Source organism: Heliangelus exortis, chromosome 21 (genome assembly GCF_036169615.1).
Source record: "Heliangelus exortis chromosome 21, bHelExo1.hap1, whole genome shotgun sequence".
Classification (NCBI taxonomy): domain Eukaryota; kingdom Metazoa; phylum Chordata; class Aves; order Apodiformes; family Trochilidae; genus Heliangelus; species Heliangelus exortis.
The window spans coordinates 4,932,490-4,954,902 of record NC_092442.1 but is presented as its reverse complement, the minus strand read 5'-3'; the positions used below and the strand labels follow the sequence as shown (position 1 = coordinate 4,954,902).

Here is a 22,413-nt window from a genome sequence, read left to right as displayed (position 1 = left end):
AACTTGGAAAAAACCCAAATAACCAGCTCAAACTTTCCTATCCCCTAACAGACCAAGTTAGGAGTAATCAGGCCTCAGATCTTACATCTACAGCAAAACAACAGATGCTGAATTCTTTTGTCTACAATTTGCCTTTCTAAAGCTTCACCCATACATTAAATTTGATCATTTAATGTGTCACTAACACACAAATGCCTTAAATCCCAGTTTTAAGAGGAGGAAGTCACCCAGAATTCATGACAAATGCCTTTTCTGACAGAACAGTGAGAGCACCCCTGCTTTCCAGGAGAAACCTTAAAAAGGCACAGCATGGTTACTACATTTACAGCCAGGGGTAGTGGCTGATTTAAACTGTTACCATGACCATGGATGTACACCAAGCTAGGGAGCTGGCTTACAAACACTAACAAAAGCTATTTTTGTTCCTGTCTTTGAACTGCAGCTGTGTGCCCAGTTATAAAGATTGTCACAACAGACCCTGAGAACTTGCATGTGTAGCATTTGCCCACTGGAGTGCTGGGTGACCAGAGATGTTCTCTTTTAAGTTATGGTGAGGAGGTAGCACTGGACACCAGCAGCAGTGCTCAGAGACCCACCCAGTCTGAGGAGTCTTCTTTCTTCAAACTTTGGCTTCAGTACTGAATCCTGAATGCTTAAGATTGTGTCTACTGCACCTCACCTGCATTTTCTCTTGAAGATGAAGCAGCAGCACACAACACTTGTTTTCTATTACCTACACTTCAAAAGAAGCAGTTAAAAGGTACAGCAATATGTAGCTAATTACTTCTGTTTTTTCTGGAAGCCATCCCACCTTTTCTGGACACAATACACTCCTTGCTAGCACGAGGTCACACTGCCACCTGCCTGCTCCTCATGAGGGCTGCAGGGGACACCAAAGCACATGTAGGAGTATCCACAGGACTTCAGCCTCAGAGAAAAATAAGAAAGGAGCAGGAGAAGTCTGCAGCTGTGGGATAGAGGGCAGGGACAGCTCACCACCAGCTTAACTACCAGGTTTTGCAGACAGCAGAGAGCTAGGGTGAGAACAGCAGTACCATTTCAACCAACATCATATTTACTCCTTAGGTTATATCACAGGAAGACAGGGAATGTGTAAGGAAATGCATGCAACTGAAGTAATTGTGAAACAGTAAGATTTCACAAATAAAACAATCAGCATTTATTGTTGTATTACAAAACACTTCATATTTTGGCAATATTTTACAGTTTATCCTTTTCCTTCGTAGGGCCTGTTGAAAAGGTATGGGGGAGGGGGAAGGGGGGGGAAGAAAAGAGAAGAATGTGGAAATCAAGATTAAATTTCAATGTCTTGCTTAAAAAAAATCCTCCCAAACTGCCCCAGTCCCTCCCACCAAAATAAAAATCTAGTTTCACTCAATTCCACTATCCAAAGAGGCCATGGGTGAAGCGGCAGGCAAAACTCGGGCAATTTCACTATCAAACTCATCAAGACAACAAACAAAACATTCACAGTGGTCTTCAGTATGGTCTGTTGCGTTGATCATTTCTGAAATCGTTTCTGCAAGGGAAAGAAGAAGTTTTAAGGACTCCTTTAAGCAAGTTAACAAACAGTTCCTTCAGTCAAACCCCTCTACGCCAACTTCTGGGTATCTGGTGTAGCCAAAAACGCTGACGGAACAGACTCGAAAGGCAAACTGATCTTCTCTGGAAGTTCTGATCTGTAGTTAACGTTTTCCAGTTGTGTGTGCACAGATAAACAATGGTCTTTTCCCATATTCCCTATCAATTCCACAGCCTGCATGCCCCACAGAGGAGCTCCCTACCTTCCTCCCATTTTGCCACCGTAGCCGCCTCCCCGATCACCGCCTCTGCCACCACGGCCTCGGTAGCCTCTTTCTCCTCCATAGCCACCTCTCCCACGGAAGTCTGGAAGGAAAATGCAAACCAAGGCATCAGCCAGGTCTTTCCAAAAGCTGCAGGTGTCATGAGCACTTCTAAAAGAGACAGAGTTGTTTATACACACCTCCTGATGGACGTGAATCTTCTGGTCTGGGCTCACCACACTGGTTGCAGGAATTCCTGCGAGCGAAGTTCATATTACCACAGGCCCTAAGAAAGACAAAAATTCCACATTAGCTGCCAGGAAATTCAGAAGGCACACATGAAACACCCCCTGCCCAATCAAAGGGACACTTACGGGTTAGGACAAACCCAGTCACCGTTTTTGGGTTCCCCACTTCTCCCCTGGAAGCCCCCACCTCTTCCATATCCACCTCGTGAACCTGTAGACAAAATTATAATCAGAAAAAAAGAGGAGAAGCATCTATGACCTAAACATGAGAAACATTTTTAAGGACTCACTGGCTTCAGAACCCAACTTTCTTCAGGTGAAAGGAAATACATCCCTACTAGGCAAGCCTCTGAAACTATCACAAACTCTTAAAGCAGCAAACAGTTCCTGTGACAAAAAATGATACCCCTGTAGAGTTCAGCAGCTACCAGATGACTTACTGCAAGCTGCAAGATAGCTGGAAGGTTTGGGCAAGTGACAACAGAAGTTGCAGCCACCAACAAAGCTCTAGAGCATTCAGTGTCCTGCAGTTCTGCAAAGCTGAAACATATATGTTCATACTGACATGATTTATAGCTTAGGCAGGTGGGGAAATAAGAAGCAAAACCAGCACATGGTGGTCAGAAAAATTTGCTCCACCTCATATTTTTTACGAACTCTTTTTCAGCAGTAGAAGGAAACTTGATCTGTTTGAACTGCCAATGGGAAAATATAAACCCACTATGAGTATTAATACAATTTCATAAAGATTTAACCACATAGAGTATCAATCACATATGTCCAGACCAAGCCACAGAATCAAAAAAATCTGCCTGGATTAATGCCAGGAAGCATCTGACACAAGCACAAAACAAAGACACAAAACAAAGCTCTTGCTTTCTGCATCAAAAAGATGAAGAGCTTTTATACCAACCCAAGTTCTTGAATCATTTTCTATCAGCCTACCAAACTGCCTGATTTCAAAACTAAAATCTGTTGGCAGGTGCCACACAAAGCATGCTTCCATTAAATTAGTAATTAATACCCAGTGGACAGCTGACAAAACTGTATTATGAAGAGAATCAGGGAGATTAACTACTGCTTAACTACTGCTCCAAGTCAGTGGCAGTTGAATAATTTCCTCTGGAAAGGCCAGAGTACCTCAAGGCTTTGCTGTAATACACAAATACTCCCTGGGAATTCCCACCTAAATATCTGGAATTTGTACAGTCTCATCCTGGTTACACTATCTCTACCAAAGCAATGCTCAGACATGACCTGGAGACTTTCCAGTTCAAAAGGAAAGCATAAATCCTGCACTGTGCAGAAGAGATTACAGATTTCTGTTTACTTAACTGAGTTCAATCCTTATTACTCCCTTTCATGGCAGAATACCAAAAGTCCATAGACTTGGATGAATCAGTGCTTCAGGGTCAACTTGCCTTTTATAAACCAATAATGGTTTAAAAGTATTTAACTGTGCACAAAAATGGATTCTATAGATTTTAGTCCCACCTCGACGTCCACCACCTCCACCTCCTCTCATGAATTCAGGCCTTCTAGTTGCAAAAGTAACCTTGATAACATTGCCATTGAATTCTTTTCCTGTGAAAAGACAGAAAACAAGAGAAATATCAATACAGTTCATAAAAACAGAAGTGATTTGCACATACAGACTGAGTGCAAAGCTCTTAAGACACAGGGAGGCTGCAGTAAATATCTTAATTTAAAAGCTCTGGTCCAAATGTGAGATGGCAAACTCTAGAGTTAGTTGCTAGGCTCTTCATAAACCCACAGCTATTTCTCTTAATTTAACTGTGATCTGCAAGTTGCAATTTAAATAGACACATAAGACTATTAAAAGCATTTTTTGTTATGCTCATGGATAAACAGTTCAGACATTAAAACTCTATGTTCTTCTCCCAAGTCAAGCAACAAGGCTTTCGTCCAATCAACAGCCAGCACAAAAATTAAACTCTCCCAGTTAAGGAATACACAAATTTCTGAATTACAAAGTCTCAGTTCTTCCTAGATAAAAAAGTTTCACACAGAACCAACAAGACTTCATGTGTGCCTAACACAGCCATGCTTGCTTTACCCTCTCAAACAGAAGTCAATTTGTGTCCTATCAGCAAAGTTCCAACCACCAAACACCAAACCAGCTCAGGCTTTTTTACACACTGTCATTTCACACCAGCAGCAGACTCTGTACTTTTGTTTCTGCCCAATATTACTAAGATCCTGTGAACACACAAGGTCATTGGGGTAATAATTTTCCTCCCTAAGTTTACTACTACAAGAGTATTGCTGCATCTCCTACATCAAGCCTGAAGAGTTTTATATCAATGTGTTTCTGGGATCAGCTCTCTTCCTCCACTGAACCCATAAATGAAAGAAAATCCCTGCTCTTCACTGGATATACACAAAGTACTTGGCACCAGGTTGCCACAGCCATTGCCAAAATCTAGAAATGCTACCACAACACTAAATAATAATTCTTGGACTGTAGGAAATCCCTCCAGCTGCTAACACAGGTTACAGCTCTACAGTCTGCACAAGAAGTCACACTCTTCCTTAGCAACATCAACACCATCTCTTGTGCTTTGTGCAACGAACAAAACCAGCAACAAACCCTAACAATTTCATTACATATTTCTGGTCTTAACCGCTAGCTGCAGTTTTCTGACTGAGAGAGAAAGCCAGCACACACAAAACAACATGAAACAGATCCATTTGCTTCTTCCACTGCTTGTTAGATTCATAAATAATGAAAAGCACAGGCACTCTCACCCACCATCAAACCAGTCAATGGCTGCTTTAGCAGAAGGAGGATCATCAAAAGACACTGTTGCTTCTCCCTTTGGTTTGCCAGTATCCTTGTCTGTGTAGAGATTTATCATGGGTTTGCCAGTCTTTTTGTTGGTCTGAAAGGAAAGGTTTCACACTTGGCATAGGAGAAATAATGGTAAAGCCCATTCATAGCGTAAACTGTAACAGCTCAGTGCCATCAGAAAGAAAATTCTCTTGGTGCTGCACTGCAGAAACAGATGCTTTGGAGGGAGGGACACTGCCTGGCTGCTCTCTGTGAAGCAACAATGGGCCCAGTTTTTACAAAAAAATGAGGTCAAGTGTAGAAAGCCCTAATTTAGAATTGCAGAAACTAAGAAAGCCATAGACAGTGGCACACTTGAAGTGTGAGGGTAGGACAGCAGACAGTTATAAAGACTGAAAAACAGATCTAAATGTCACTAGAAAAAAGCTGCTAGTTCTGCCAGCCTATAAATGATCTGTCATCTAGGAAGCCAGATAAAAATATTACCTCCAAGTGCTGGAGTCAGAGAGAACACTGGCCTTGAACAATAAATACCAGAACGTTTCCAATACACCAGCTCCACAACTTCTCTTCCTTCTTACCAATGAATTCCCATTTCACATACCTTTATAATACCAATTTGTTTGAAATAGTCTGCCACTTGATCTGTTGAAACATCCTCTCCAAGTCCTTGCACGAAGATAGTGTTGTTATCAGAGTTGTCAGACTCTGAATCTATAAAAAAAGAGCTATATTTACCATGTGTTTTTGTGGCAGCAACAGAAGCAACATTTTAAGCTTAGGTCTATGCTGTAGCAGACTCTCAAACCCCAAAGACATCTTGCAGAGAGCACAATTTTGAAATTAACACCTTCAACTTCAAAAATACATGCACAGCACCTTCAGATCCTGTAGTACATCAGAGACTGACCAGCTGTCTGCCACAAACTCAACTTGGCCATGCAGCTAGGGCACCCAAACCCATCAAAGCAGTACATGTTTTAAGTAATTCAAGCTGAGCAGAAGTGTTATGGCAGTGAAAGCAGCTGCTTCGCTCAAGTAGACTCAAAGTTCACCAGCAAATTGTTACTTGCTACATGAAAATACATCCAAAAATTCACATGCACTTTAATAAAATAGATTTCTTTCAAGAAAGACAAGCTTTAGCTAAATTTCTCTTGAGCCATGAGAATTGCAACCATGTCCATCTTTCAGGACATACATTTTACAAGCAAGAACCTAAGAGCTACAATCCACTCCCACCCACTGCTTGTTTTCTTACCAGCATCTGATCTCGGTCCATAATCCCTTTGACCTATGAAACAAGTTTTTAAAAAAAAATAAAAAAGACTATTTTTAGCAAAACATTTTCAAGCGACCTTTTTAGAGACAAGAAAATATTCAAAGTACGTATGCAATGCATCTAAGATCTAAAACTTTAACCAGAGATCTAGAGAATATTTAGATTAAACGTTCAACAGAAGGTGTCTGTAGGACGTTAACGTGTTCTTTAACTTGCAGCATGTGGCAGTTGCCACACTGGTGCTGTGCTGGTGTTGTCTTGCAAATGCTGGTTGTCAGATCACCAAGCAGTTTACCACTTTTTTTTTTTTTTTTTTAACCTCTAGTACCTTTCTAAGAAGCATTTCTAACAAAAATTAAAAAAAGAAAAAGAAAAGAAAAAAATCCGGTGAATGTCACTGTCTCCACAAATTCTTTCATGCAATTTGACAAAGTAGAAATCCAGTTTATTTCTAAAAGTTTGGCTATTAAAACTGATGAACACACCAGCCTCACCAAAACTCTATAATGCTTCTACTAGATAGTAACAAGATATTGGTGGCTTTTAGATTTATAAAGAATTTCCACTGAAACATTTTTGGATACTCGGCACTTACCACCATAATTTTTGAAGCCACCACGGTCACCACCACTGCAGAGGAAAAATTGAAGAAATGATTTCTTCCTTAAGTCTCTACGTGCTGAGCCCAAGGCTCAATCTACAGTTAACTGATCACAAGTTGAGAGTTACTGTCTGGCAGCTAAAGCACCATCTCTACGTTCTCCTCACTACTCATTCATGTGCAAAGATTAAATTACATGAAAAGTGAATATTCTCCCAGGGTGCTGCACTGGAGAAGAGAAGCCCTAAAGAATATTTTAAAGTAACCCAGAGACATGGCATTGTTTCCATACTTTCTCCCATCCCTTCAGCCAAAATGACTGCTGTTAAACTAGGGATTAAAACAGAAACATTATTTCTGTGAAGGTTAATGGGCTTCAATTGATTAAATAGATGTAATTGCTGCTTAGGAATAATTAGTACTTTAGTACTTTCCTAGGAGTAAGAAGAGCTGAAGTTAATTAACCTCCATTATTATGCATTTATATGCAGGGGGGGGGCACAAATTAGCAGGATCAGCCATTCTCTGAGGCCCTCCTGCTCTGTCAGCACTTGGCATTACAGAGAAGGTGTGTGTGTATGTGAGCTCCAAAAGCAGAGGCCATCAAGTTTTATTTCATTCATTCTGAAACCTGTGGCACAAAATGCAGACCAAGTTAAGAGATTACATACAACAATTTTCAAAGGTTAAGAGGGGGGTTCTCAACAGGATGTTATGCCTCCAGTTATGTGCATGAAAATAAACCCTCACTCATTTCAATGTCAAGGTTTGCACTAATAGGGTTTTTCACTTTTAATTGCATCCGTGTTATGAACACAATGTAATCAATATTCAAAACCTTCAGGAAAAAATACAACCACTGGAGTTTTTTTAGAAAGTCAATAAACCAGGTGTCTCATACTGCCATGTATAACTACCTGAAAAGCAGGCATTTCACCTCATCTTGAGCTTTCACACCCAGCAGCTAAGATAAAACCAATTTAAGCCCTGATCAGAGTTATCTCCAGACTCTGGAACTACTACACCAGTAGGAGAAACCTCCTCACCAGTGTGCTTTATAACTAGAAGTGACCTCAGGTTTTAATTCAACCTGTTTACCAATAAATACACCAGAGTCCAAACATGGGACACAAGCACCCCAGCAAAAGGCAAGGAAAAAAAATCAGTGAGTAACTTCTCTGACATTTTATCTGTTTTCTGTTACAGCAAATACAAAGTCATGAATAGGAGCTACTGCTTACTTAACATTTTATGTGATAAAACCAGTCCAAAGAGAGGGACAAAAGAAAAATAGTTTCAAATGGTATCATTTAGAGATTTAGAGACATTCTTTGAAGGGTGACTGACAATACTGTAACAGTGTATGTAAGGAGTATTAGACATTTGTTACAACAGACTATTACTTTTACTGAGACTTTTCTTAAAGTAAATTTTTGCTGCAGATTTTAAATTGATTCTCCACAGAAAAAAATCTGAATGCTACCTCACAGTGCCAGTTACTCATAAGTCATTCATTCTGCTCACTAAAGAAGTCAAATGAATGAATTTTATAGCAGCATCAGAGCTGGTCTTTGTTCAAGGCTGTCTATTTTCAAAGACTGATAAAAACACAATGATGATCATAAAATTTTACTGCAAATACCTTTCTGCCACCTACAATTCACTTCAGCTAAAAAACCCAACTTCATTATGATACAACAATTTTCAGCAGGATACCTGTTCTTTTTTCTAGGATTTTGACTCAGAAATAACAACAGTGAATACCTCAACCATGCAAATGTTACCAGAATTTTCCAACCCTAGATCAGGGTCCCAGTTCATCAGGACAGCATTATCCAGACCAGGTCTGTTTTCTGATTTGAAAGTATACAGCAGCAGATACATTAATTAAAAAAAAAAATCCAGCAAACTAAAACCATGCAGATTTTAAATTTGTGATCAACACAGCAGGGATTTTACAGAAGTGAAGATTTCCCCCCAACGCTGGGGTTCAAATGTGTGCACAATGACTCTGAGAAGTGACCCAACCTGCACATAAAAAGTGTAAAGGAAGCCATAGGCAAATGCCTGATTTCTCATTTTCTGTTGCAGTAATTCTGCATCCCCATTAACAAATGCAATCCATGACTCTGAATGGTTTTAATTAACATCTGTAGAAACATGTTTTTGCCCAAGTAAACTTCAACATGTTACCTCCTGCTTCACCTTACATAACCAACCAAACCAAAAGGTGCATCAATCCAGTGACAGACACTTTTGATGACAGATTCATCCTTTCCTCCATTTTCAAGTCCCATTTCACCTGATTTATAAAGCCAGGCAAAGGTACCTAAGATCCCCAGGAGGCACGTGGATATGCTGCAGCAAGCAAAGTCAAACATAGCCTCAGATCTACCCCTCACTGAGATCTAAAATTCAAGTCTCAAACTGAATTATTCCCCTCACTATTGTTAGAGATGTGGGAGATCCAACTGCAGTGTTCCAGAGTCCACTGCTTTCTCAAGACCAAACAGATGGGTGAGTGGATGGAGTCTGGAGTTTTCACATCCTGTCTTAGAACCATGAAGAGGTAGCTAAAATTCAGCAATAAAATAAAATAAAAAAAATAAATAAAAGACTGAACTGGGAGCAGCCACAATGTGTACATGGCACCATTCAGAGTGACAAAAACTGCTCTGAGTGGAATGTCATCAGATGTTCTTTTCTCCCTATACTCAGTCATATATTTAAACATCACCTACTTGAGAGTAAATGGAGTTCATCTGAGCATTGCTCACTTCAGCTGGAAAGAACTCCTTAAATTAAAAGCACAGCTCCACTGAGACAGAAATTGCAGATACAAGAAATATATTTTTTAAAAAAGTGATCAGATATTGGCAGAGGAACAAAATTTCAGCCTCCAGCATGCATCAATGTCTCACCAAGCATGTGGGAGTTCCATGTTAAGAATGTATTTTTACAAGGAAAGGAATGCTCAGTGCACCAATACAGTCACCAAGAGATGATGTATTCAAGTCATTCTAGTTTTGAGAATAACTATCACACCTTAAGCTTCCCAACTACATTCTGGAAGTACTTTTATGAAGGTCATTCAAAGAAATGAAAGCTCTCAAAATTTAAAAACATTAATTTGATTTTGTACCAAGTATTCCAGAGTCATTTCTTTTTTTTTTTTTTTTTTTTGCAGACTGCTGAGAGGTCTTGCAGGCAGGGCAAGTTTCTACAGGCAAATGCAACTTGCAAAAAACTTGTGGGAAATATCAATATTTAAGGCAAAGCCCCTGTCTCACAAGGACAGGACAGCAGCAAGGCAGTGATGCTACTTGGAACCAAGGGGTTCTGCTGGCCCAGCAGAACAGAGCAAGTAAAGAAACACTGCTGCAGAACCCCAGTGACAGGGTGATGCTCCTACTGATGAAATACAAGATGCAACATGTTCTCCTGGCATTTAAATGCCAGCTGAGACAAAATTTCAATTACTAGCTAAGACAGAAGAGACACATTTGCTGTGATCTCATTAGCTGTTGATTTTTCTTTTTGTAATGTCAAGGAACTGGGTTGGTTTTTTTTGGTGTTGCTAGAACTCCCTCACACATTATTTTCTAACCCCTATAGAAATCAAAGCCTGCATTATTAAAGCAGCAGAAGTATCTAGTTAGACAAGATTTTTTTGACAGATTCTTTCCTGATGGCTACAGAATTTCCACAATATAATGCTAAGCTTAAAAATGGGAAAGAAGTAAAAAACTGAAAATGCTAACCAGTGACTGGAAATAGATCTGACATTCCTACACTAACTGCTATCAGGGAGGGGGCAAAAAAAAGAAAATCAAAGAACTAAAACCCAAAACATACCCTGAGACCCTCTATTTTCATAGGACTAAACATGATTTCTTACCTTATTGGAAGTTATTTTCCCCTTGATTATAGAGTGTGTTATTTAATTCAACCTTTTGCACCTTTCTAATAGGCATGAGTTCAGTAAAATATTGAGTCAGAAGCAGCATCCTCCATGATAATTATGCAGAAAGACTGAATGAACATACATGACACTGTAGTCTCAGAAAAATTCACTGCAACCTGCATTAAAGACTGCATCACTCAACAGAAGCAGACAGACCTCCTAATAAATGCCTTCCCATTTTGCTGTATTTTCCCCCAGTTCTCTGTTTGCCTCCACTCTTTTCCTTCTCTTGGCTTTCAAGTCCACTGAAGTGTTGGCTGAAGTACTACTGTCTACATGGATGTGTGAACAAAATTTTTCTTACATTTTGGTAAAATATGGGAAGAGGCTTTATTTTCACAGACATTAATTTAGCTTACTTTATCTTAAAAAGACAGAAGTTTCCAAGTGATAAAATCTATGGTTTTTGAAGCTCACATTCATTCCTCTTGTTGGAAAGGAGTCAGATAAATAATTTTTTAAATATCCAATTTTAGCATAGCACTTTGGAAAACCCTTATCCATACAAAGGCTAATTACAAAAAGCATTCAGTTTTAACTGAAAGTTGACTTAGGAATTACTTTGCTAGTTAAGTTTATATTTTATGATACAGTTTGCTGAGGTTTTATAGCTATTAATACACTTTTGTATTTGGTCTAGCACACCTGATTAGGAGATAAAGGGTCCACTACATCATCAAAACAAGCCATAAAGTACAATTTGGGACCATCTTAGGAGCAGGCAAACTTACAATGTGGTTTACCAATAAATAAAAAGTAATCAAGTCTTAGATATCGTTGTTATATATATTTTTTTAATTAATTCAGTTCAAACAGGCAGCACTGTGTAATCAGAGCTCTTCACCTGGAGTTCTACAATAACCCAGTACTCTGCAGCCTCTTAAAGGGTAAGTGATGTTGACAAGCAACACTTCAAAGCTCACTGGAAGCTTCAATGTTCTCTCATCAACAGCCACTCAACAGCCCCAACCATTTCAGAGGATCATAAAAGGTAACCAATTGTGACAGTTTATTAAGAAATAATAATGTCATCTGGCCTAATTCAATAGGATTTTAAAACAAAGGTCCCAATCTCTCAGACCTATGCAGGAAATCATCTGCAAGCATAAAATTAAATATATGCATGAATTTTCTTGACAGAAATGGGCAATGGTAGAAAGGGTAACAGTATTGTTACTATTTAAAATGTACCTAAAATAAGTATCTTTAGACTGACAGCTAAAATAATAAAAATTGTATTATAACAGAAGATTAAAACAGAAAAAAAAACCAGTAAAGGACGAGCAATTTTTTTACTGAACTACTCCTAAATTATTTAGAAAGCAGAAGGGTAATTAGCCAACCTTAAGAGTAATGACTCATCACTGGAAAGTTAAAATAATTCCCTGCTCAAATGTTATCTACCTTAGCTATGAATTCTGTAAAACTTTCTCCTTTCCTGCCTGTTGGTTTTCCTAACACTGAAAACAGATTTTTACCTGGTTTAAACCATCTTTTTTTCAAGGGATGGGCTCAGGTAGTTTTTGTATTGTAAATAAAACACAGCTCTCTGTCCTAACAACCAAATGCTTGGTCTCAACCTATCTGAACCTCAAAGCTTTTCTTAGGCAAAATGCATTCTGCAAAATTAGTGTCAGAAACCTTCCAGTTTCGGACAACGAAATCTGAACCACATTAGGAATAGATCTCTAGTAAACAAAACTTTTAAACAGCTAAATAATAAGAAACAAGGATAAAGAACTGCAGGCACTTACCCATATCCAGACATATGACCTCTTCCATCCATGTCATAGCCCCCTCTACCTCCTCCCTGTGACCCGCCATAGCCTCTATTATCTTCTCCATACCTACTCTTTTCACGGCGATCATCTGGGGGGATGAGTAACACAAAACAAAAGATGAGTGCAGTGCAGTGAAAATCCCCCCCTCATCAGCCATCCCTCCCCCCCTCTCCCAAAGTCTGTCCTTAACATCTGGAAAGCATCAAGTCCTTAATCTCTCTTCCATTATCTGCACCGCGAAGAAACGGAGCAGAAGTTTGATTTTGTTCCAGTTATCCCCCTGGTGCTCAGGGCCACGTGGTGTCTCAGAATGTAAACACTCTCTGCTTTAATTACACTCCCTTTTCCAAATATTAAACACACAGAATTTCATTCTGCTCCCCCAGAGCCTTGCCAGTTTGCAAATGACATCACTGAAGACAGAACAAGGATAAAGAGTGTGGGTTGTGCTGCCTGTGTCAAGTTACTGAAAAAAAACCCCAAACCCAGCAGATCTCACAGGTCTCATTTCCTTCTATCTCACAGTTCACCTACACAGCATAAAGCTGGAATGTGAAGTGCAAAAACTCTTCATGACTGATCAAGACATGGCACCCTTATGCAGGAAGAAGGTTCAAAATAGTTTAAGAAGAAAATTCCATGAAGAATTTGCAGAACTCAGGGAGATGGGCTCTGTGAGGCTGCCTCCAACAAATGCAACTGCAACCATTTTGGGGCCCCAAGAGTTTTTCCATTCCTGCATAATGTTTTTCAAGTCTTAGCAAATAAAACATCCCCAAGAGTATCAACGTGGAGAAAAGAACTTGAACTATTCATCAAACCAACTGCCTGTGGAAGGAAACCCAACTATTTCACAGTGTTTCTCTTCAAATTTTATTAGCCAATATTGAACTCAACCTGTGAATTTTACCTTGGCTGTTGTGGCTATAGCTTCCCTTCTGAGACTGGTAGGACTGCTGAGAGTGGCCATATGAGCTTTGGTGCTGGTTATAGCCTGATTTTTGGTCATATGAGCTCTGGTGGCTATAGCCCGACTGTTGGTCATATGAGCCCTGGTGGCCATAGCCCGACTGCTGGTCATATGAGCTTGACTGCTGGTCATAAGAGTCTTGGTTTTGTCCATAGCTTGAATGCTGGTCATAAGAGCTTTGGTGCTGACCATAGTTTGACTTTTGTTCATAAGAGCCTCTTCCACTTAAAATAAACAGAATTCGTATTAATAGCTAAATGTTCACAGAAGAGAGAGCAAAATAATGGCTGAAAATCGATGACATTACTCAAATTTTCTCAGTTACCTCCCAGTCACTACTGGCAGACAGATGTGACAACACTCTGTGTTTCACCTCTGCTGGGATACACCTGGCTTCCAAGAAAAAAACCATACTTTACCATCATGTCCAAGGCATCCTCAGTTCCCATGGAAATGTGACTCAAGAGCAGCTCTCCCTTTACACACCCCAGCACCACGCTTGCTTTGCCCGCCCTGCCCAGGAGCATGACAATGGCTGATGGATAATTACTCAAGACCCACTAACAGCCAAATCCTCCTCTACAGACCTGCAGGGAGGACACCCACTGCTCATGTTGTATTGGTGCAGCTGATCCTTCCAGCCTTCAAAAAAGAAAAAAATAAAATCCACAAAATTTTGCTTTCATCGAACTGCAACCTGGAGTTTTCTGGGCCTCCTACCATTTGGCCAAGAGCTTTTCTAACTCTTGTGATGTTCTCTAACACACTTGCAGTTCTTGAGTGTCATCTAAAAATATTATCCCACCAGAAACACTGACCAGTATCACACCTAGGATGCTCCAACTCCATATAATACACATTCTAAGAGGGAGTTGGAAATCTTCACTAATTAATAAATTCGTAGCAAGCACAAGAAAACCTCACCCACATCATTCTTCCCTGGGCTACTTCAGAGCAGAAACAGAACTATTTTGAAAATCTAGATCAACAAGAGAACTATTGTTCCAGTCAGGTCATCCTTTCATAGTAAAGACACTAAAGAGCTTTATGAGAAACAAATTGCACCCAGGAAATGATGCTCTTAGTCATACCTTTGTCTTCCCCCTGGGTACACAGTAGCAGCTTAACTCTTATTATGTTTTCAGCAATTAAAATTAACAAACTGATCTCTTCCACTCTTCTTTTCCTCCTCCCTGCTTCCACCCTTTTTTCAAAAGATTTGCCACCCTCCACTCTTTGGCAATCTTGCTTGCTAAATCAAATGTCTCAGAAAAAACAAATGAAAAATAAAACATAAATCTAAGAGGCTACAGAATTTTTCCACCAGCTTTTCAGAACACTCTGAGATTAAGTCCACTGGGTCCAACCAATCTAAAAATAACTCATCTGTGTAAATACCACCTAATATGCTCTCTCCCAGTTCTAGCCTAGATCCTGGCTTTAGCACAATTAATCCAGGTGCCAAAGAGATTGTGAAGATTTTTGTCAGCTCTGCTTTAGCCTTTGCACCATCACCAGCAAAGGAAGCATCATTGACAGCATCCATCATTTGCCAATGCTCCTTCCTTAGGATGTGAGTACAACAATTTTGTGGACATCCCCCTGAAAGTTTCCAGCATTTAATTTCTCAGTGTCTCTCTACTTATTACAATCATACAGTTCTCCAGTGTCTTGAATTTTCTTGGTCAAAACCAACTCGTTGGAAGATTTATGCCCAACTGCATTTTTTTCCTACTAGATGTCTACAGAGTAAAAAAAACCCACATTATTGCCTAGTCCTGTGCCTCTGTACAGCTCTAATAAATAAGGAGAAAGCAAAGCAAAACTTAACCATGTTCCTGCTTTCTTTAGGGATCTGAAAAAGACACTTTGAGAGACACCACCTACTGCTGACAGATTAAGACCTTGCCTGTTTCTATTAAGATGTTTTGTCATGGTAACTACAAAACCAGAAACCAAATACAGGTTTACTGAAGTCCAGGTTGCTTTATCTGTTTGCAAAAAAAAAAAAAGAAACAAAAAAACTATTTGGACCTTGGACACAAGAATGAAGTTTACAGTACAAGACAGGGTATTTTAAAGAAGTCACATGGTCCTTAATAAAGGTCTCAAGCAAGCAGTAACCTTGGGGTGTGTGCAGGAAGCTTGTAAATTGGATAATGAAGTGGCTTTATAATTGCTACAGAAAGTTAGGCTGTATTTTCCAACATACTTTAAAAGTTGTATCATTAATCCTCCTGAAACTGGTTCAAATACACCATCATTTAACCAGTTTGTAATTTGTAATACTGTAAAGGTCTGAATCAGAGTGCAGGATGGACAAGTACATTTAAGTTATTAATGAGGATATAAAACCACAATGTTTTGAGAATCCTACTTAGCTGGAAAAAGAAAAGATAGCTCTTAAATGATGCTTCCAAATCCTTTCCTCCTCTCTCACCACAAAAAAGGCATTCTAAGTCAGATAAGAAGCCTGCAAATCTAAGAACAGCTACAAATTTCCTTGCTAACAGCTTATTTGATGTTAATAAAGAGTAAGTTTATACAAAAGAATGTGACTGGAAAGGTACCTGATCTACCTTTTTCTTAATCAAAATATTCTACCAAGTCCAGCCTTCACTGCAGTCACTCCCCAAAGACCAGATTTCTAAAATTTATCCCCCCCATAGGGCTTGACATCAAAACAACTGCATCCTTCCTTCCCACATAAAGAAACACTCTTCCGTTCCTCCTGTTCTTCCCACCCTTAAAAATGTCTTAAAACCACGGATTTTCAGATACTTGGCCTTTTTTAGCAGTGATAAAAATGCACAATTACTTGACAATTCTTTCAATACTGTTAATCTCAGCATCCTTACCCTCTGGATGACCCTTTCTGCTGCCCCTGGCTGCTGTAAGGCTGCTGGTTGTAGGAGCTCTGACTCTGATTCTCATAACCGGATTCATCATCGTACCCCTGGGAATCTTGTCCATAACCTGGAAATTGAGGAAGAATTTTTTTTTTTTTTTTTTTTTAGTAAATATTCACCTTTTAACTACTGCCAATGAATGTAACAAGCTAGCCAAACCTGTTTGGTTCTGTCCATAGTTCCCATGGTAGCTTCCATAGTTCTGTCCATAGGAGGAATTGTCTCCACTCTGCCCATAACCAGAATACCCCTGAGATTTAAAGAACATACCCAAATAAGTGTAATTTCCACAGCAGATAATTACAGCTTTCCTTTGCTAGACTTGATTGCAAACAGCAAGCACAGCTGAGAGGGGACTTCTTCCCGGCCCAGGAACAATTATTTTTACTCAGTGAGCATCTTTTTTTAAAGACACCCAGTTTTTTTTTCAACTTACCTGTCCTTGTCCATAACTTTGACTGCCCTGATTGCCATAGGATGAATAGCTGCAAGAGAAAACAGCATTTGGTGAATGCTTCCAGTGCCCTCCTCATGGGCTGGAAAGTAAAGGTATTTTTGGTATTATTTTAAATTTCTCTTCCCTCTAAAATAGGTGGTTAATCAGAGTACTGCAGTTGTAGGCATATTAGAACTGCAGGAATAAATAGTGATTAACATAATGGGCTGCCAGAAGAGTTATTTTAATTTCTGCTCTGTTTCAAGTACAAGTTTTAAGTACATGGAAGTTTGGCTTACTGTATCTTGACAGATTCTTAAAAACCACAGAAAATATGTGACCAAGGCATTTTAACTTTTCCAGTATATTCTTACTCAGTGGATTTTATTTTAATCAACTACTGTCAATCTGGTATTTTTAGGGATATTCAACATCAATATAATAAAAACCTGCATTATCTTTAGATCATACTTAACTCTTTATTCTGCCACTTTAAGACAGAGTTGAGAGAACCACGTGCTGAAACTCCCATCATACTCAACTATAAACTCAAACTCAGGCACAGAACCTTACAGCTTTCATTAGCAGTCAGAATTAGCCATGATTTTCATGCTTACATAAAACCAGTTCTGTTTCACTGACTGGAATATAAATCGTTTTCCTTTTTTATAAAAGCCCAGGGCAGCAAGCTTCCTGCACCACAAAAATGGATCAACACTGTATCATGCCCAGAGATTCAAACACCAGGCTGGGAATCCTTCATGATCTTTTATTTTGCAGATTAAACAGCTAATAAAAAAACCAAAAAACAAAAGCAAACCCACACATACCTCTGCTGGCCCCCAGACTGACTGTAACTTCCAGAATCTAGAAAAAGAAGTAAGTCATATTGAGAACTTCCAATTAACAGTTTAATCTTCTACTTATTATAAGAAAGGTTCAAGCACACTGGATTTCCCTGAAGAATGAGACTTCCCCTTTATTAATAAAAAAGAAATGCAAAGACTGGGAGAACAGAAACCCAGAAGCACGGGGTGCAGGGGACACGATGCAGGTACAGCCACTCTGAACTTTTTTTTTCAAGAATCTGAATTCCATTTTCACTCTGTGCCTCCAAAGACTCAGGACTGCACAAGTCCCTCTAATGGCTACTGAATACAGGGCCACCATCAATTAACAGAATGCAGCAGTTTAATTACTCAAGCAAAGCTAAGTAGGTCAATCCTACTGAACCCCCCCAAGAAAGCTCTGCCTAGCAAAGAAGGCTCTGAAGATGCAAAAATCAAGGATGAAGACCATGCAAGAATGAAACATTTGCACAACACAAGTTGTCCAGGCAGGTGTGATGAATACTGTTCCAGTGATCACACAAATTGATCCTTGAAACACACTGGAAAAATGTAGATTTCCAAATAGGACCTCAAGTTTAAAAGAAAAACATTTCACTCAAATGACTGGATTTTTATTTTAAGGAAAGCATCTCATTTGCCAAAGCCATCAGCATTATGAAGACCCCTACTACCTGCTTGCTGGAATTCAACTCACAGAGTGTTTTCTCTTTACTGATTTACTTTATCACATTGTTCTATCTCATTAATTGCACAATGATGGATTTTCTTCTGCAAAACCCCACGTTTTCAGGTGTTAAAACCTCTCAGGGGAAAACACACTCCTAAGGATTTTGTTTCCCAAGCCAAGTGCACACAACAGATGCAGACACACAGAACACACACAGAAGGCTCCACCTTGGGGTCCTTCAGAATTTGGATGGTCAGATGCAGGCTTCACCTCCCCAGAGACACCATGGAGCAGAGATGCTCCATGCCCTGCTGCCTCCTTCACCTCACCAACTCTGCTGATCTCACTTTCTCTGCAGGAGTCTCAATCCCTCTTAACATTTTGGCTTGAAATTCCCACCTTCAAAACCCTTTCTTCCTTTCCCCACCAGCCTCACCAGTGCTGTCACTCTGGGTAACAGCTCTGCAATTTTACACATTTCCTTCCAAATCACTTCACAAATCTGTACAAATATTGTGGTGTCCCAGTCTAGCAACATCTACCAGGAACTGCTCTGATTTCAGTCTTGCCCCCACGCTCTCCTTCCAGCCCCACCTCTAGAACTGCCTAAAAAGTTGAAACCACAATTTAATTGCAATGTAAGGTATAAGTCATAAATTACAATCAACCAGAACCATTTTCCTATCAAAACACTTATCAAATTGCTGAGAGTGTGTTCATTATACCTCCCTCACCTGGTTACAAATCCCATCCTGCCAGAACTTACACACAGACTCAAGCACAGGCATAAACCCAGCAAAGCTACTCAGACCCAAAGCTATTATTTTTAATAGAATCATAGAATTGGCAGGGTTGGAAGGGACCTCAGAGATCATCAAGTCCAACCCTTGAAATAGGAAAGCATCCTTCAAAACACAAAGCCATCAAATTTCATATTCTGTAAGAGAAAGGTTTACCAAAAGCTGAGACAAAATAATATTTCCTTTCATGTGTCCTGTGAAGCAGCTGCACTCAGGTGTGAAACAATCTCCTCCTTTTGCACTGCTACATAAATAACTCCTTGCTTTTTCATAATGAAAAAAAAATCAAAAAAAAAACCAACCCCAAAATAATGCAGAAGTGCAACTCAAACATGGTCATTGTTTTTAATGAAATGGGCAAATGTTTACATGCTTTCAATTTAAATGATCACAAAGATTACTATTAAATAGGTAATGACATTCTAAAATTATGTTTTAACTCTAAAATTCATATGCCATCAGTGCTCATTAGAGCAAAGAATACAAAAGGTTGTCACTTGAGTGAGCATGTAAATAGCTATAAACTGAAGGACTGCATTTGATCTTAGTTTCTCCCTTACAAAGTTCTGCCAAACCACAAAATTTTGGAGAAGTTTGAAAGCAACCAGATAAAGAGCCTTTAAAATATGAATACACAGAACCAGAGGAATTTCCTTTATTTGTACATTTTTCTACATCTTTTGTTGGACCTCTTAGCCCACAGACTTCTGATCGATTTAATTTGGTGAGCCCAATGAGGACAAGATTGTGGAAATATTTTTGGAAACAAGACAGTTTATTCTGGAAGCTCCTGGATGGACAGATATTTTTCCCTGAATGTTTAAAAAGCCCACAGAAAAATTTCCTGTGAATGAAGTGGAGCATAGCAGCCACCTCACACAGCTCAGGAGATATTCCTCTTATGATAGAAGAACCTGCTGTGAACATTTGCAAATGGCAGTTCTCATCCAAAGGAATTCCTATTAAGAAGCAGCAGTGTTCCTGTAATATCCTCAGCAGAAAAATAATCCCATGTTTGAGCATCTCCATGTAGCAGAAACAGATTAAGCACTCCTAGGTGCTCAGCTCTAACTGCCTGGGGTTTGGGAAGTGGTTTTATTTTGCCTCCTAACTTCACTAATCTGTAGAAAACTTCATGGTTTGAAAGCATTTAATGGTATCTTTGGACATGTTTTCTTCTCATGTTTTGTCCTTGCACTAAAGGAGTTCTTTAACATATCTTGCTTTGTTTTGGTTTTGTACAGGCTGGATAAAAGCTGTCTGAGGTTCATCAAGGCCAAGTGTTGGGTCCCACACTTCAGTCACAACAACCCCAGACAATGCTACAGGCCTGGGGAAGAACAGTTTGAAAACTGCCTGGTGGAAAAGGACCTGGAGGTGCTGATTGACAGCAGGATGAACACGGGGCCAGCATGTCCCAACTGGCCCAAAAGGCAACCAGCATCCTGGCCTGCATCAGACACAGTGTGGCCAGCAGGGTAGGGAGGTGACTGGTCCCCTATACTCACACCTGGAGTAGTGTGTTCCTCACTACAAGAAGGACATTGAGCTGCTGGAGGGTGTCTGAAGAGTAATGAAGGGTCTGGAGAAACACAAGCTGAGAAAACTGGGGGTGTTTTTAATGTGGAGAAGGCTGTGACCTTATTGCTCTCTACCACTGCCTGGAAGGAGGTTGTGGTGAAGTGGGGATTGGTCTCTCAGCCCACATAACCAGTGAAAGGATGAGAAGAAATGGCCTCAAGCTGAAACAGGAGAGGTTAAAATTGCTTATTAGGGATAATTTCTTTCCTGAAAGAGTGGTAAGGCAATGGCCAAGGCTGCCCAGGGCAGTGGTGGAGTCACCATCCCTGGAGGGATCTCCAAGCTGTGTAAATGTGGGACATGAGGGACGTGGTTAAGCTGGCACGGTGGTGTTGGGTTGATGATTGGACTTTATCTCAGAGATCTTTTCCAACCTTAATGATTCTATTATCTATCATTCATACATCTAACAGAAGGTAACACTGAAATCACTCAACTGTAACAAAATGTGGCTCAGTCCATGAAGCAATTAAAGCCTTGGAATTCCTTTTCCCATTCTGTACAGGACCTAATGAGGGGGGGGGGAGCTGAACAAAAATGGGATGTCCCAGCAGGAAGGTACACAACCACTACACTGGTGGGCACAAAAAGGGGGTTCACAACTCACACTGTGGGAAAGGGACACATCCCAAAGGAGACGGGGGGATGAAATAACCAAACCCAAAATGGGGGCTAAGATCTCACAGCGAGGGGAGCCCGAACAAACCCGGGGTGCGGGGGGTGGACACAACCCGAAGGAGGGGGCCCGCACTGATGGTCATGAGCCACAGCGGGGTCCGTACCCCTCACCAAAGGGGATGTGGCACAAAATGGGGGCTCCCACACCTAAAAACGAGGGCCTGCACCCCACGCAGCACCCGAGGGGACCGCCCGGCTGGGCCCCTGCCCCCCACCCCATTGCGCCACGGGGGCGGGGCCGGACCGAGCGCGGCCCCGGACAGAAAGGGGCGGGATGCGGGCGGCCTCACGGAGCGGGGCTCCCCGGGGAGGAGGCGTGGCTCCCCTCCCCCATCTCCGGGAGCGGGGGATAAACGGGGGGCGATAAAGGGGGGTGAGGAAGATGGGGCTGCTTTTCCCTTTTCTAACATGGCCGCGGCCTTTTCCACCTGCGCCACATGGCGCTGGATCGCGCCCTACCGCACCCGCGCTGAGAGACGGGAAGTAAAGCCACCACTAAACGCCTCCCACCCCCCCCCCCCAACCCTCCTCTCTCCTCTCCTCAGTCCGCCGGCCTTGGAAACACCTACCCGAAGCCATAGCGGCGGCTGCTGCCGATCCCCGGTCTGAGGGAAAGGGGGGAGAGAGACTGAGAGAGCCCGAGCGGCGCTCACCGAGGCACCCGCAGCTCGCGCGGACTGCGGGGCCCGGCAGCCAATCAGCGCGCGCGGCGCCTACCATTCGGCTGGGGAAGAAGGGGGGGAAGAGCGGGGCCGTACCAAGTCACCGCCATTGGAAGCGCGGGGGGGTGCTCAGGGCTGTGCGGGGCGCGCTGGGAACGGCTTAAAAGATGAAATTAATGTAATTAATAAACATAAAAGGAATCGGGGGGTCGTGCCGAGAACGGGGAGGGGGGAGATGGTGGTGCAGGAGTTCGGCACCTGGAGACATCCCCTCTCCCCCGCCCCGGTTGGCTCTCGTGTGCACATCAGCGTTTGGGGCAGAACATCGAAAATCTGGGTTCTAAAGAAAAAAAAAAAAAAAAAAAA

At 41.0% G+C, this 22,413-nt stretch overlaps 1 protein-coding gene and 1 long non-coding RNA gene across 5 annotated transcripts; one reads left to right on the top strand and one right to left on the bottom strand.

The window, feature by feature from the left end:
* Nucleotides 1-1,156: 1,156 nt before the first annotated feature.
* TAF15 (TATA-box binding protein associated factor 15) lies at nucleotides 1,157-22,102 on the bottom strand. 3 transcript variants are annotated; one of them, XM_071765345.1, is made up of 17 exons: nucleotides 21,955-22,102; nucleotides 17,639-17,675; nucleotides 16,809-16,857; nucleotides 16,532-16,622; nucleotides 16,322-16,439; nucleotides 14,051-14,105; nucleotides 13,404-13,687; nucleotides 12,467-12,581; nucleotides 6,743-6,777; nucleotides 6,127-6,159; nucleotides 5,470-5,579; nucleotides 4,827-4,956; nucleotides 3,548-3,637; nucleotides 2,180-2,264; nucleotides 2,006-2,091; nucleotides 1,806-1,908; nucleotides 1,157-1,540 (listed from the first exon to the last, which is right to left on the bottom strand). In XM_071765345.1, the coding sequence occupies exons 3-17, from the start codon at nucleotides 16,844-16,846 to the stop codon at nucleotides 1,501-1,503; spliced, it is 1,413 nt and encodes a 470-aa protein (XP_071621446.1). In that variant the 5' UTR covers nucleotides 16,847-16,857; nucleotides 17,639-17,675; nucleotides 21,955-22,102; the 3' UTR covers nucleotides 1,157-1,500. The 3 variants fall into 3 exon arrangements, with proteins under 3 accessions (XP_071621446.1, XP_071621445.1, XP_071621447.1); XM_071765344.1 differs by lacking the exon at nucleotides 14,051-14,105 and having other exon boundaries at nucleotides 21,955-22,101; XM_071765346.1 differs by lacking the exons at nucleotides 6,743-6,777; nucleotides 14,051-14,105 and having other exon boundaries at nucleotides 21,955-22,101.
* On the top strand, nucleotides 16,619-21,181 carry LOC139806135 (uncharacterized). Of its 2 annotated transcripts, none has more exons than XR_011730133.1 (2): nucleotides 16,619-16,879; nucleotides 20,371-21,181. It is a non-coding gene; the product is annotated as an uncharacterized lncRNA (long non-coding RNA). The 2 variants fall into 2 exon arrangements; XR_011730134.1 differs by having other exon boundaries at nucleotides 16,619-17,862.
* Nucleotides 22,103-22,413: the final 311 nt, after the last annotated feature.